At 35.8% G+C, this 13243-nt stretch overlaps 1 protein-coding gene across 1 annotated transcript in view; it reads right to left on the bottom strand.

The window, feature by feature from the left end:
* Positions 1-13243, bottom strand: part of HMCN1 (hemicentin 1) — a 442670-nt gene that overhangs the window by 177898 nt on the left and 251529 nt on the right. Inside the window, exons 30-35 of the mRNA XM_077763274.1 lie at positions 12012-12166; positions 4238-4516; positions 3454-3735; positions 2609-2717; positions 1455-1624; positions 129-283 (exon numbers count right to left, since the gene is read on the bottom strand). Of these exons, the coding sequence (XP_077619400.1) occupies positions 129-283; positions 1455-1624; positions 2609-2717; positions 3454-3735; positions 4238-4516; positions 12012-12166 (1150 nt within the window). The remainder of the gene's footprint in view (positions 1-128; positions 284-1454; positions 1625-2608; positions 2718-3453; positions 3736-4237; positions 4517-12011; positions 12167-13243) is intronic.

The raw sequence follows: 13243 nt of genomic DNA, 5'->3' as shown, positions 1-13243 counted from the left end.
TTTTTTTAAGTAAATTTTCTATAAAATCTATCCCACAGGAATATCTACAGCTAGGAAAGAAGAATGTGATAGCTCTGGGAAGATCTATGTAGACTTAACATTTTGGGCTAAGCAATATTGATACTTACTTTGAAATTTCCTTGGTCAGTGTTCACAGGTTGGCCATCTTTTAACCACATAATAGATGGATTTGGAATGCCATTGGCAATGCACTGCAAAGTGATAGGCTTGTATTTCACTATGGTTCTCTCAGAAAGGCCTGAGGATTTGATTGTTGGAGGTACTAGATTTAAGGAAGGAAGGAAGGAAAAAAGAAGGACGGCAAGGAAGGACAGGAGGAGGGAAGGAGGGAACAAAAACCATAATCAGTGGAATCAAATACTTAAAAATCCAGATGTAAGAACCTGAAACTTTAAAATTTAGAAAAGGGAAAATTCCTATTTTAACAAACAATGAAATAATTTTATCTCATGCATTTAATTTATAGTCTTCAGCAATTTTAGATGACTTATTTCTTAAAGATGGATTTCTAATTCTCCAAAGAATAAGTAAGATATATTTATAGCAACTGCAATCCGCATGTATGTTTGGCTTACACCTTTTGGTGTGTTTTCCCAATCTCTTATGCTCCTCCCTTCCTCCAGAACCACCTCATTAAATCAGGGTGGGTTTCCTGTACTGTATTTATTATTGCGTGACTCTGACCCCAGTAAGACTGATTGAATACAGAATGATAACTTGATTTCAGCTGCCAGATTCCCTTCCTCCAGAATTGGAATTGAGACTGAGAAACAGGATTAGCTATATTTCATCACAGGATTGAAAAAGCAGTAAAAAAAAAAAAAAATCTGCATGGACAGAGGGAAGAATGTTGATGTTCACAGATACCTCTACTGGGGGTTCCAAATGGCTCTCCCATTTCCCATTGCATCTCTCCTTTTCCAACGTCTGCAGACAAGTGAGACACACAATACCCTGGCAGAGGGTGGCCTCCTCATTACACTAATGGGTCTGATCCTTCTGTGCTAGTTCTGTGAATACTCTTATGTGTCCTGGATCCTGCAGGCTACCCTCACCCTCTATTTTGGAAATTACTTTATCACACTCCCTCCTGATTTGACAAAATCTGGAGAGCAGACACAACCCCTTTACTTAGAATTTGCTGCCTGCCTATTCTGTCTTATTTGGTCTCATTCCTCAGACCCTGGCATTCTATGCAGAATACACTAACATTTGAATTCTGTATATTCATTTACATAGGTCTCTTAGTTAAGTCTCTGTGTTAGGAAAGTGCCTTCTGACCTGCCATAGGACTTAACCCAAATTCACATCCTTCATATTACTTTCCACAACTCAAGATTTATCCAGATTACTGAGCTACCATTTGAATAAAATAATGACACAGTGCACAAATTAATTTTAAATGTAATGTTCCGGTCTCTTCTTCAGCATACCATGAACAGTAACTTCAAATTCCTTCTTGTGGTCACCAGCAATGTTTGTTGCCACACAGCGATAAAGGCCTGTGTCTGACATTTGAACCTGGGCAATAACCAATTTGCGTCCATTTAGTAAAATCTTGAATCCATCCCTTTCATCAATCAGTTGGCCATCTTTTAGCCACCTATAGAAACAAGGCAAAAAGAAGACTGGAGACATATTTTAAATAACTAAGTTCCTAGAGAGATGTGTGTATATTTGTGTGTGTGTGTGTGTGTGTGTGTGTGTGTGTGTTTGTCTTGGAGGAACTAGAATCACTTATATATTAAAATGTTTCTATACATACACAGACATGTAAATTCTCAACTGTATTTGCCTTATTCTCTATATTTGCCCACTCGATAAAGTGAATTCTAATGGGGAAAAGAAAACAGAAGTTGGCATATTGCTGGAGCCCCAGTAGCTATGTTTTCTTCATTCTTCTATTAATGTTAAAGAACATAAAGAGGCAAGCGTCCCTAAAAATTATTCACTTCACATGTTTAGATAATATTAATGACCTAAGTGAATACATTCCTAAAACATCTATAAAATAAAACCCTGAAACCATATAGCGTTATATATTATTTCACTTCTTATGAGTTATCACTTTCCATTTTGCTTTATAATCATATGTGAACATATTTTATTCTCTTAGTTGACTTATCGTTCCTTTGCATATCCTGCACCTTGAAAATGAAAGGTTAGATATTCACAAAATGCTTTGTGAATGAAGAAATAAGAGGAAAAAAAAGGTAAACACATATGCATGTTAACTTCCTCTATTCCCCTAATATGTCCAATACATTTCTTATTATTTAATCATTCCTTAAACATTCCAGTTCTTCAGGAAGATCTGACAGATACTGCTTACCAGTCTGTCTCTATGAGCTGAAAATACAATTTCTAAGAGCATAAATGGAATTCCTCTAATTGAGCAGATTTAGGGGCCCTGCAATTATAAAGCAAAAGTTGCCTTTGTAGATGGAGTATGTCTTTTAAAAGAGGAACATAACGAATATAATTTTATATGGCCACCTTTTAATGACACAGAACTTCTTTCAGGATAGCTCTAAAACACTCAAATAAAGAAGTGGGAGGTATTTAGAAGACATACCAAAACCCTTACATGATAGTTGGTGTAGGAGAGCCTGTCACTTGACAATCTAGCTCCAGTAAGTTATTAACCATCACAATGAAGTAAGATGTTTCATCTCCTCCTTCTATAGCTGGTGGCACTAGAAAACAACAGAGATGTAACATACAAAGAAATGTACACAAGAAAAAATATACTATCCTTTTAAGCAATACTAAGTTGCAGTTTAGAAGGTTGACCAGTATCACAGGGATTTGATACACGAAGGGGATTTGAAATGTAAAATATATTTTTGTAAAATATCTTTTATCATACATACTTGCTAGGATCGGTAAATGTATTTTTTGATATACTGTGGATTTTTCTCAAATAATCTACCACTCAGGTGCTGCTGATGCCATCTGAATACTAAGCTGGTTCATATTTTATGTTGCTTATTTTCATAATAATAAGAGAAAGGAACTTCAAAAATTCGGCCTCTGTTCAAAAGCCTTCAATTTATACAGAAATAGAGAGTAAAAAGGTTGCAAGATGACTTCCCAATGCCCAGAGATGAAGTTTCCTGTTGTCTAGCATCATGTTCATGACAGAGGACCATGTTATCACTCACTGCAAGCAGATGTTGTCATAGTTGTAAAATGCATCAATGCATTTACAAATACAAAGTGCACCTATCAAAATTAGTGGAAGATTTACGTGGGTTCTTAGATCTTGGGAGTCTGGTGGTAAATCCACCACTCAATAATGTGCAGGTCCAGAGTTGAACACATAACTGAACCTTCTCTAACAATGTTTTATGATTCCATGACCAAAAAATTTAATAAAATGGTCAGGATTTGCTATGAATCTGGAATCCAGATCGTGGCATCCTTATTTACCTAAGACATCAACTTCGTATTTGATTTCCTTTTCTCCTGCCACATTGGTAGCCACACATACATACTGTCCCCGGTCGACTTCTAGGACACTCATGATTTCTAGTTTCTTCCCGTCAGCTTCTGTACGGATGTTGTCACTGGCTTTCACAGGTACACCATCTTTTAACCAGGTGAGAAGTGGAGGAGGGTTGCCAGTAGCTTTACACTCCAGTGTCAGTGAATGAGCAATAATCACTTGCTTATTCAGAGGTACAGCCAAGTCACCTTCAATCATTGGAGGAACTGGGTAGAAAAAAGAAATATTTCAGGCATCTTTGAAATCCCAATGGAATAAAGGAGATTTTGTTTTCATGTAGTTGGACCATAGAACTATATATATATATATACATGTCTGTCTCCTAAGCTGTTAAGGAAAGAATTTCCTGGGTTAGCTGATCTGCAACTATTGTAAATATTGTGGGATACTCTGGCTTACAAAGGGTAGATAGCAGCAGAAAATGATCTTAGTCCTAAAAACAACTTTACCTCGTCCATGAAAACCAAATGGTCTAGATGCCCCATGTTCCATGGACAAATGGTTGGGCAAATGAATGGACCGCCTCTTGCTAACTGTATCTTTTTAAAATATTCTTCCAAATCATGGGACAAATTTTTCCAATTTCTATCCATGAATATTGAAAATGACCAAACCTGCCAGGGCTTTATTAGTGAATGAATTAGATGTTGGCATACTAGTAAGCATAGGCAGAAAGGTATATGATTAAAGAACTTATTTTCTCCTTACCATAGACATCCACGTGGAATGATTTTTCAGCAGTTCCGGCAACATTTGTTACATGACACGTGTATGTTGCTGAATCAGAGACCTGGGCTCGAGGGATATGAAGAAACTGTCCTTTATCAATATAAAGGGCTTGTGAGCTGGATATGACTGGGTGGCCGTCCTTATACCAAGTAATAGCAGGCATTGGAAGTCCCCGAGCTTCACATTCCAGTTTAATTATGCTGTTGATCAATGCTGATATTTCTGTAGTGACATTCCCTCCTTTAATACTAGGTGGAACTACAAATGATTGCAGAACAGAAACAAATCTTCTAAGTTTTAGCATCTGCATCAGACTCTTAAGTGCTGTAGATGTTTAAAGAATGCATTTAAAGTAAATATGAATTAAAGACAATCAGGAAGTCAATGATTTTATCTACTGATAGTCAACTGCCTGTCTTCTCAATCTTTCATCATCCTTCTCTTGCGTTTCAGATTTCAGGAAAAGCAGAAAGTCACAGGTTTAGTTGCAGGGTTCGTTTAAGTCCAATAGATCATTACAGTAGCAAAGAAAGTTATGTTGAACAAACGAAGCAAAACAAAATAAAGCCCACTTAAAGTAGATACATTTGAAATGAGGCCAGGCGAACAAGGAATGTCACATCCCGTACAACGCATGCCTTCTTCCCTGAAAAATACTCAAGGTCTGAGCACCTTCAGAACCAGCTACTGGGAAGAGCTGTGGGATCCTCCAACTTGTGCTTCTTATAGGTTTTTGTTTCATTGTTGCTTTTTTTTTCTTTCTTTTTTTTCTTTTCTTTTTTTTTTTTAGCTGCTAAGAGTTCATTCAGTTAACTATCAGCTATACTCATCTAATCAGCTACATGTGTATCTTCCATAATTCAGCAACCACATTCCTGGCCTCACCCCACACGAGAACTCTGCTCTTGGAAAACCAACTCCAGTGGCTCAATCCTGCTACATCTTTTGACTGTGGTCCCTCCAGGCCTGTGCTGTGCTAAGTGCAACAAGTTAAAAGAAATCAAATGGATTTCTGGTACTGAACTGAGAGTACCTTAATATTATTTTATGAAACTTTTATTTTAGAATAGGATATGTTCTAGAATGCTGTTCTTATGGTTGGACTAGGGTTATAGGCTTTAGGAGGAAGATCAGAGAGGCAAAATGCCCTCCTCATCAGATCATTTCGAAGGTTACAAATCATCAGCATGACTTATCACTGATGATGTGAACCTTAATAATCTGGTTTGGTAGCTTTTGCTGGGTTTCTCCCTTATAAAGTTACTCTCCTTTCTCCCTCTTTTCAGTCCATACATATGTGGTGGGGAGTTAGGTTCTACTTTCTTTTTTTTTTTTAAATGTTTTATTTATTTTTGAGAGAGAGATAGAGACAGCATGAGCAGGGGAGGGTCAGAGAGAGAGGGAGGCACAGAATTCGAAGACAGGCTCCAGGCTCTGAGCTGGCTGTCAGCACAGAGCCCGAGCGGGGCTTGAACCCACAAACCGCAAGATTATGACCTGAGCCGAAGCTGGACGCTTAACCAACTAAGCCACCCAGGCGCCCTTAGGTTCTACTTTCTTGAGAGGAGACTACCTACCTAATTTATTTGGAATTATCCTATATAATTTTGTTTCTCCTCCCCAATTTATTCACTTTTTCAGCAAGTTATTTATATCTACATGAACTCATGGAAACTGATTTTATACTTTGGGTTATAATCTAAATACTGCATTGTTTAATTTGTTGCTCACATTGATCCAGTTTCAACCCCTGGGAACTATTTCATTTGGCTCCTATGTTCCTTTGGCATATTCAGGCCCTAATACTATTTTAAAACTTTTTTACCTTCTGGCCCTACTACATCCTGTAGGCTCATTTTGTATATTCCCTGCCCTATATTGCCTAGAATTAGCCATGTTTCTGAGAAGCCCTGGCTCCTTTGAGTGGAAAAGGATATTAGAAAATAAGAGCTGGGTGCTGAACAGGGTACATAATGTTTTCTGATAATCATTCTCAGAACTAGCTCACAGTGACAACCATTCACGCGCATGAATTTTGGCCACACATAATCTACTACACTGTGAAGTAAACCTAGTGGTGGAATCATTTTCCTACAAGGGGGGTAAATCTATAGCTCAGGGAAGCCACCTACGGTTCATAGGCCACACATGGAGATGCTAAGAACACATTTTTACATTTTTTAATGGTTGGGAAAAAAATCAAAATAACACTAATACTACTTTGTGACACGTAAAGATTAGACGAAATTCAAACTTCAGTGTCCGTAAATAAAGTTTCATTGGGATATAGTCCCATTCATTTGTTTACATATTGTCTATGGTTACTTTCTCCCTCTAACAATTGAGTCAGGTAGTTGCAAAACATAGCAAATATGGTGTTCTCGTTGCTTCTCACTCCTGCTGAGCTTACCATCAATTTAAGTGACACAGTTATAACTCGACAGCATTTCAAGTTGCCATGCATATCACCACACCATGATATTTTACTTTATATTTATTCTCAGTGCATACTTTTCATGTCAAAACACGAAAAGAAGAGAAAAGTAGACTTTAAAACACATTTTTAAAGCACAACACAGTGGGGATTATTTTGTTATAAATGAATGGCAAAGCATTGCTTATTTTGTAATAATACTATCGCTGTTTTGAAAGATTATAATATACACCAACGCTACGAGACTCATCACATTATTTCCAATTCAAAAGAAAACAACAGTTGGATATATCAGAAAATGTAAAATGGATTGACTCATAATAACAGAATTTCTTCTCAAAAATAAAAAGTCAAAATGAGGCTAGAACCAAAAAAATTTTCCGAGTGGTTCAGTTCCTATGTTAGCCAAGCAAGAAAAGTCATTTACCAACAGTGATTTAATTAAAATCGGGGATGATTAATGTCAGTAGTCACAGAAATATGTCCACAGAAATCTTAAATCTTGTTTGAGATTATTAGCCTTTCCATGAGAATAACTGCTTGAAGAAACAAGAACACTAGGAGCAACGTTAATAGTTCAGTTTTTTTAAGGCAACTTTTATGAACAGTATTCTTGGCTCTTGACAAACTAACAGATGTTATTGATACTCCTTTTTGTTTGAGGAGTCAATGCCAAGTTTGAAGAAACTAAAGAATTAGTCTCTAAGAATAGTCTGCATGGAACAACTACAGCTGAAAAATATTTTCAAAGAAGTTAAATAAAAAAAGCACTAACTCATCACTACCTGAGGTGGAATCTGCTAAGATACGGTACAACTGATGGTAGCAGGAAAAGGCTTAGACAAGTTTATAAAGCTTATTAAAATATAAGGTTTTAAAAGTCTACATTCCTTGTGTTACTTATCAGCAAGCACTCTATGTAAAATACTCATATATTCTTGAACCAGAAGTCTCCATGGTATATTTCCTTTGGTCTTATGACTTAAGTATCATCAGTTCCATGAATTTTTGTTATAAGCAGAAGCTGAATATAAAGACTTGTCTACCATCGAGTAGTTCAGAGCCTTAATGGTGTAAAGTTGTATTTTAACTTTTGGAGCTCAGTGCCGAGACTATTTTTTCTGAATGAAAAGAACTGTCCTCAGACACTACTATTGAATACCACTGAGTGATTTTGGAAATTAGTTTTGCTACAAACTTTGCTAATGTTTCTTAATTATCATATCAAAACAGCACATAAATGCAAAACTTGTACCATGGTAGTCATTCTATTTGAATCACAGTTATGTCAAGCTACATTTATACATTTCCCATGCTGTCAAACAAAACTGAGATCTCCATTGCCCTACAGATTTGCCCTAGATATATTTTCTGAGCCCAAATTTCAGTTTCAGCAATGTTTTTCAGACCTTGATACAAATACAAAGGAAATTTCCTCATTCAAAGTTCATTTATCTCTGAGAATTGAGGACTTTCCAAACAACCTCCAATTGTTCAATCTGCGATATGGCATGCTGAAAGTCAATTATCAAAAGACTATAACAGAATTCTATAAATGCTTTCCAAACAAGGACTATGGTCATTTAAAATAATATGTCTGTGAACTGATATCAGTATTTGACGGTATCTGTCTACATGAAGAAACATTTTCCAAGATGAAATACATAAAATCTCAATACAGATCAACACTAACAGATAAACATTTGCAATCAATTTTGGTGAGAGGGATCACTAACTTTGACTCTCTCTCTCCTAAGAATTCCATTCTTCTCATCTGTAGACTTTTAGTACAAAAAAAATGATAATTTTAAAAATTACCTGAAGAATGAATTTCATCAATTGGTCAAAATTTATTTCTGTCTTAATATATAAATACCTACATAGTATCCTTAACTTTGTCTCATGGTCTGCAAAACCTAAAATATTTCCTATCTTTCTCTTTACAAAAAAGGTTTGCCAAGTCTTGCTATAGATAATTAATTAATACAAATTCAAGCCACCGTTTTGAAATCTTAAGGAAGAGCATTCTATTCAGATTTAAAATTTTAATTTTGCTTTGAGACTACTTATGTCATATGTTAATCTGTAAACATACATAGAAAGAACTTTTGGTTCAAATCAGCTGGCTAGCCTAATTAGTTGGATGATACATCAATGAAAGCAAGAACATATGTTCAAATGAGTCCCTATTCTCCATGAATATTTTACAAAGGAATATCATTTGTACCAGAAATGATCTATTTAAAAAATCTGCATTTGTGAAACTGAGAAAAATTACTCAAAGAACATTTCAAATTGACGTCAGAACAATTAGAAATGAACTACTGCTTAAATTTGCCCAAAAATGTCACTTCCTATTTCAATTTAATTCATATATACTTTCCTGGGACCTTATTTCTGTTTGAGGAAGGCTGGTAGAGATAAAGGTTATGAACACACTGGACATTAAAATGCACCACACTTATACACTCAAAGACTTATACACACTTTGGGGAAGCACTTAGACTTCTTAAACTCAAACAGGGACCTCAAGTTAAAAATCTTTGCCTCAGAACTAATAGCTGTGCATTTATACAATCTCCCCACAGGATATTAAAAGCTCTTTTATTTCCTTCCTTTTTTCACATCTTTCCCCTGCCTCTTTTTCCCCCTCCATCTTTTATTTTTTACCTCTATTTTGTCTCTATTTCTTTTCTTATTTGGGCACAATGTACATTTCTTCCTTTCAAGTGCATTGCCTGTTTTCTCCTCACGTTGGTATGTAAATAAGGAAAACAAATGAATCAAATGTAGTACAAAACACATTCTCCATCTGAAATCTACATAAATGTTCCTCACAGTTAGCCCAACTATGGCATCTGCTTCATTCATTCTTAGGAATAAAAAGCATTTTCATAAGTGAAATAAAATGAGCTTAAGATTACCCACTTGGAGGTGCAGACAAGCATACTAGAAAGGAGATGCATTATTTCCTGAATTATAATAATCAAAACTTCACAATGTCATAATACCTTTCATCTCTGACAATCCTAGAAATTTTAATCATTATAGATCCCTCTCTTCTGGGTGCCTGAAGACATTATATAGACTGAACAAGAGGATCTGACATAAAAGAACCCAAGTCCTCTGGAAATAGGTATCTCACAGAATCTCCAAAATGTATGCATCATAGACACTGTCAACAAAACAACAATGTAGAGAAGACTACTCAAAAGCTTAGGGGAAATTTTGCACCTATTATTTAAATGTCTGGTTCTGGTAAGAGGCTACTGGTAGCAATAATACTTATGTTTAACTTGGATTCATGATCGCCAATCTTTTACTAATGTTAATCTTTTTTGGAGGACATGTCTTTTCATGATTAAATTCTTCCAAGGCTTCTATTTATAGACAGAAATGATTTAAAAGCATGCATTAAATAAAATCTCTTTGATTCAAGAGAGCTACTCAAACTTTACCTAACATTCAAAAAGGGAAAATTGCAATCCAGTGAAGTTATATAGAAGTCAAACTAGTAAGCCAATACAATCACTAAGTAAATAATGAAAAATGAATAACATTTATGAAACTCTCACTATAAGCCAGGTAACCCAGTAAGGTATCTAGCTTTTGATCCTCACAATAACACTGTTAAGTAGGTATTATTATTATCCCCATTTTACAGATGAGGAAACTGAAGATCAGAGGGGTAGGCAATTTGTCCAAAGTCATAAAGCTAGTGAGTGACAGAAACTGGATCTCAGCAGAAGTCTGCCTGTCTCACAAGCCCAAGTTCTTATCAATGAATAGATCAGTGCTGTCCAATAGAAATATAATGGTGGCCATCTATATAATAAAAACTTTTCTAGTACTCACACCAAAAAAATTGAATATAAACAGAGGAAATTAGTTTTAATAATATATTTAATTTAGCCTAATATATATAAATATATAGAATATTATTTCAGATGTAATCAATGTAAAATTATTAATTAGATATCTTACATTATATTTCATATTAAGTCTTTGCTATCTGGACTATATTTTATATTTACAGCTTGTCTCAACTTGAACTAACCACACTTCCAGTGCTCAGCAGCCTCATGTGGCTAGCGGTCGCTGTATTGGACAGTACATCACTGGACCATTCATTTGGTTATTAGCAAACATTTCTTGAGAGCTACTGTTTATCAGACATTAAAATAGGGAACATACAAAACTAGGCCCTGTTCTTATGAAGTTTAGCTTGTCTTGGAAACCAATAGGTAAATAAATCCATAATTAAGCAATAATCTATGAGACAGTGATATGTGTTATGAAGAAAATAAACTTGGAGAACGTAATAGCGGCTGCATGACTGATTGGATTGGGAAGATCCTGTAAAGAGGTGACATTCCTGAAGTATCTAAACTTTTGAGTGTCATATGCTGTGGAGAGACAGAAATTAGTGCAGTAATAAGCATGCTGGCCTATTGAATTACTGGGTAATTTCTTGTGCCTGCAATATAATGTTCATGTGTGTAAAAAAAATTAAATGATCTTGGAATTCACTTGCCTCAGGGAAAATTGAGACTTTTAGTGATATGAGGGCCGAGTTCTCTGGTAGGAACTTAGCTGGAAGAAAACAGGGACACAAACATAAGGCATTTAAAATGTCACCATCTGCCTAGAATAAAGACCAAGATGGTTTGAAAACAGAACAACTGAATGGTTTGCATAACATTGGCTTCATTCAATTCCTGTTTCTCAATTTGTTTTAGAGGTTTCTGGTTTTTAAAAAATTTTTTAATTTTTAATTTGTTTATGTCTTTATTTTATTTTAAGAGAGAGACAGAGTGTGAGCAGGGCAAGGGCAGAGAGAAATGGAGACACAGAATCTGAAGCAGGCTCCAGGCTCTGAGCTGTCAGCACAGAGCCCGACATGGGGCCCAAACCCACAGACTGTAAGATCATGACCTGAGCTGAAGTCAGATGCTTAACCAACTAAGCCACCCAGGTGCCCCTCTGGGTGTTTTTTTTTTTTTTTTTTAAGCCTTTTAAGGATTTAGACATTTGGCTTATTATATACTAATCAATTAGGAAACACCGGACCTCTTGAGGTCACCTGACGCCGTCGGAAAATCACTAGAACTCTCCAAGAAATCCATACTTAATGCAAAATACCTTAAAATTGGATGTAATGTTCTAGTCTAAAACATAAAAACTAGGCCCTTTCCTCTAACGTAAGTTGCAGTCCAAATTATTCAGCATCGAATAAAAGAACAGTTAACATTAAACCCTGCTTTTCAATAATAGTGGGCACTGATAATAACAAAACAAGCATAAGAAAATCACACTTACCATAGACTGTCAGTTTTATGTCCTTGGCTTGTTTGCCAGCTGCATTAGACACAGCACACTGGTAGCGACCCTTGTCACTTCTTCGTGCATTCTTTAAACGTAAAACTTGTCCCCCGTCTAGAAGTTCGATATTAGGGTCTCCCAAAAATAAAGGCCTAGAAAAAATGAATTTCATTTCATGGGTCCATTTTTATTTTCCTATATTTCCTCTCTTATTAATCACAACAAAAATTATTAAGTCCTAGGAGGTTAAAAATATGAAACAAAGTTTTTTTCTTTATGAATCTAAAAAAGTAAACAATGATATGATTAGTACTTCTATTCAGAAAAATGGAATTATTAAAGCACTTCATTAATGAAAGTTAGATAATGATTATTTTCAGACGAAAGGTTCCCTCATTTCACACTTATTTGTTAAATATTAATAGAAAGCTGGTAATGTTTCACTGTTTCTTTCATTCCTCCCCTTCGTTCTCCTCTTCCTTCTTTTCCTTCTTCATTTTTTATTTGTTTTCATAGCCAAAATTTCTATCATCATTTCATAAAGTAAAACTAAGAGTACAGGAGCTTGAGGCCAAGGAATATGATTTTTAAACCAATATCATAATAATACCTGCAAAAGTATTCACAATAGAATGGTTATTACTTACTAAGGCAATGATCATGCCAGCTTTTCTAAAAAGTAGATAGATATTGTAGTAAATATGAATGCTTTTATAATCCTAAGTACTGAAAGATGCTTATGTCTAAAGCAACTCATATACAGTTGTTAAGGAAGTCTTTTCCTACTATGCAGAGTCATTTATTGAACACTATAAAATGCTCACTTTACATAACTGGCAGCAGCTTTATGTAATACTTGAACATCATGGGAAGTCTATAATATCCTAAGATTCATACCTTTTTTTTAATGTTTATTCATTTTTGAAAGGGAGGGAGAGAGAGAGAGAGAGGGAGCGACTGGGGGAGGGACAGAGAGACAGAGGGAGACACAGAATCTGAAGCAGGCTCAGGCTCTGAGCTGTCAGCACCGACTGAGCCACCCAGGTGCCCCTTAAGAGTCTTACCTTTAAAATCCACTGATGTAGGAGGGTGCCCGTTTCTCCACATCCTCCACATCCTCCTACATCAGTGGATTTTAAAGGTAAGACTCTTAAGGGGCACCTGGGTGGCTCAGTCGGTGCTGACAGCTCAGAGCCTGAGCCTGCTTCAGATTCTGTGTCTCCCTCTGT

This window comes from Crocuta crocuta, unplaced genomic scaffold (assembly GCF_008692635.1).
Source record: "Crocuta crocuta isolate KB4526 unplaced genomic scaffold, BGI_CrCroc_1.0 scaffold3, whole genome shotgun sequence".
Taxonomy (NCBI): Eukaryota; Metazoa; Chordata; class Mammalia; order Carnivora; family Hyaenidae; genus Crocuta; species Crocuta crocuta.
The sequence above is the reverse complement of the archived record's forward strand: the minus strand, read 5'-3'. Positions and strand labels throughout refer to the sequence as shown.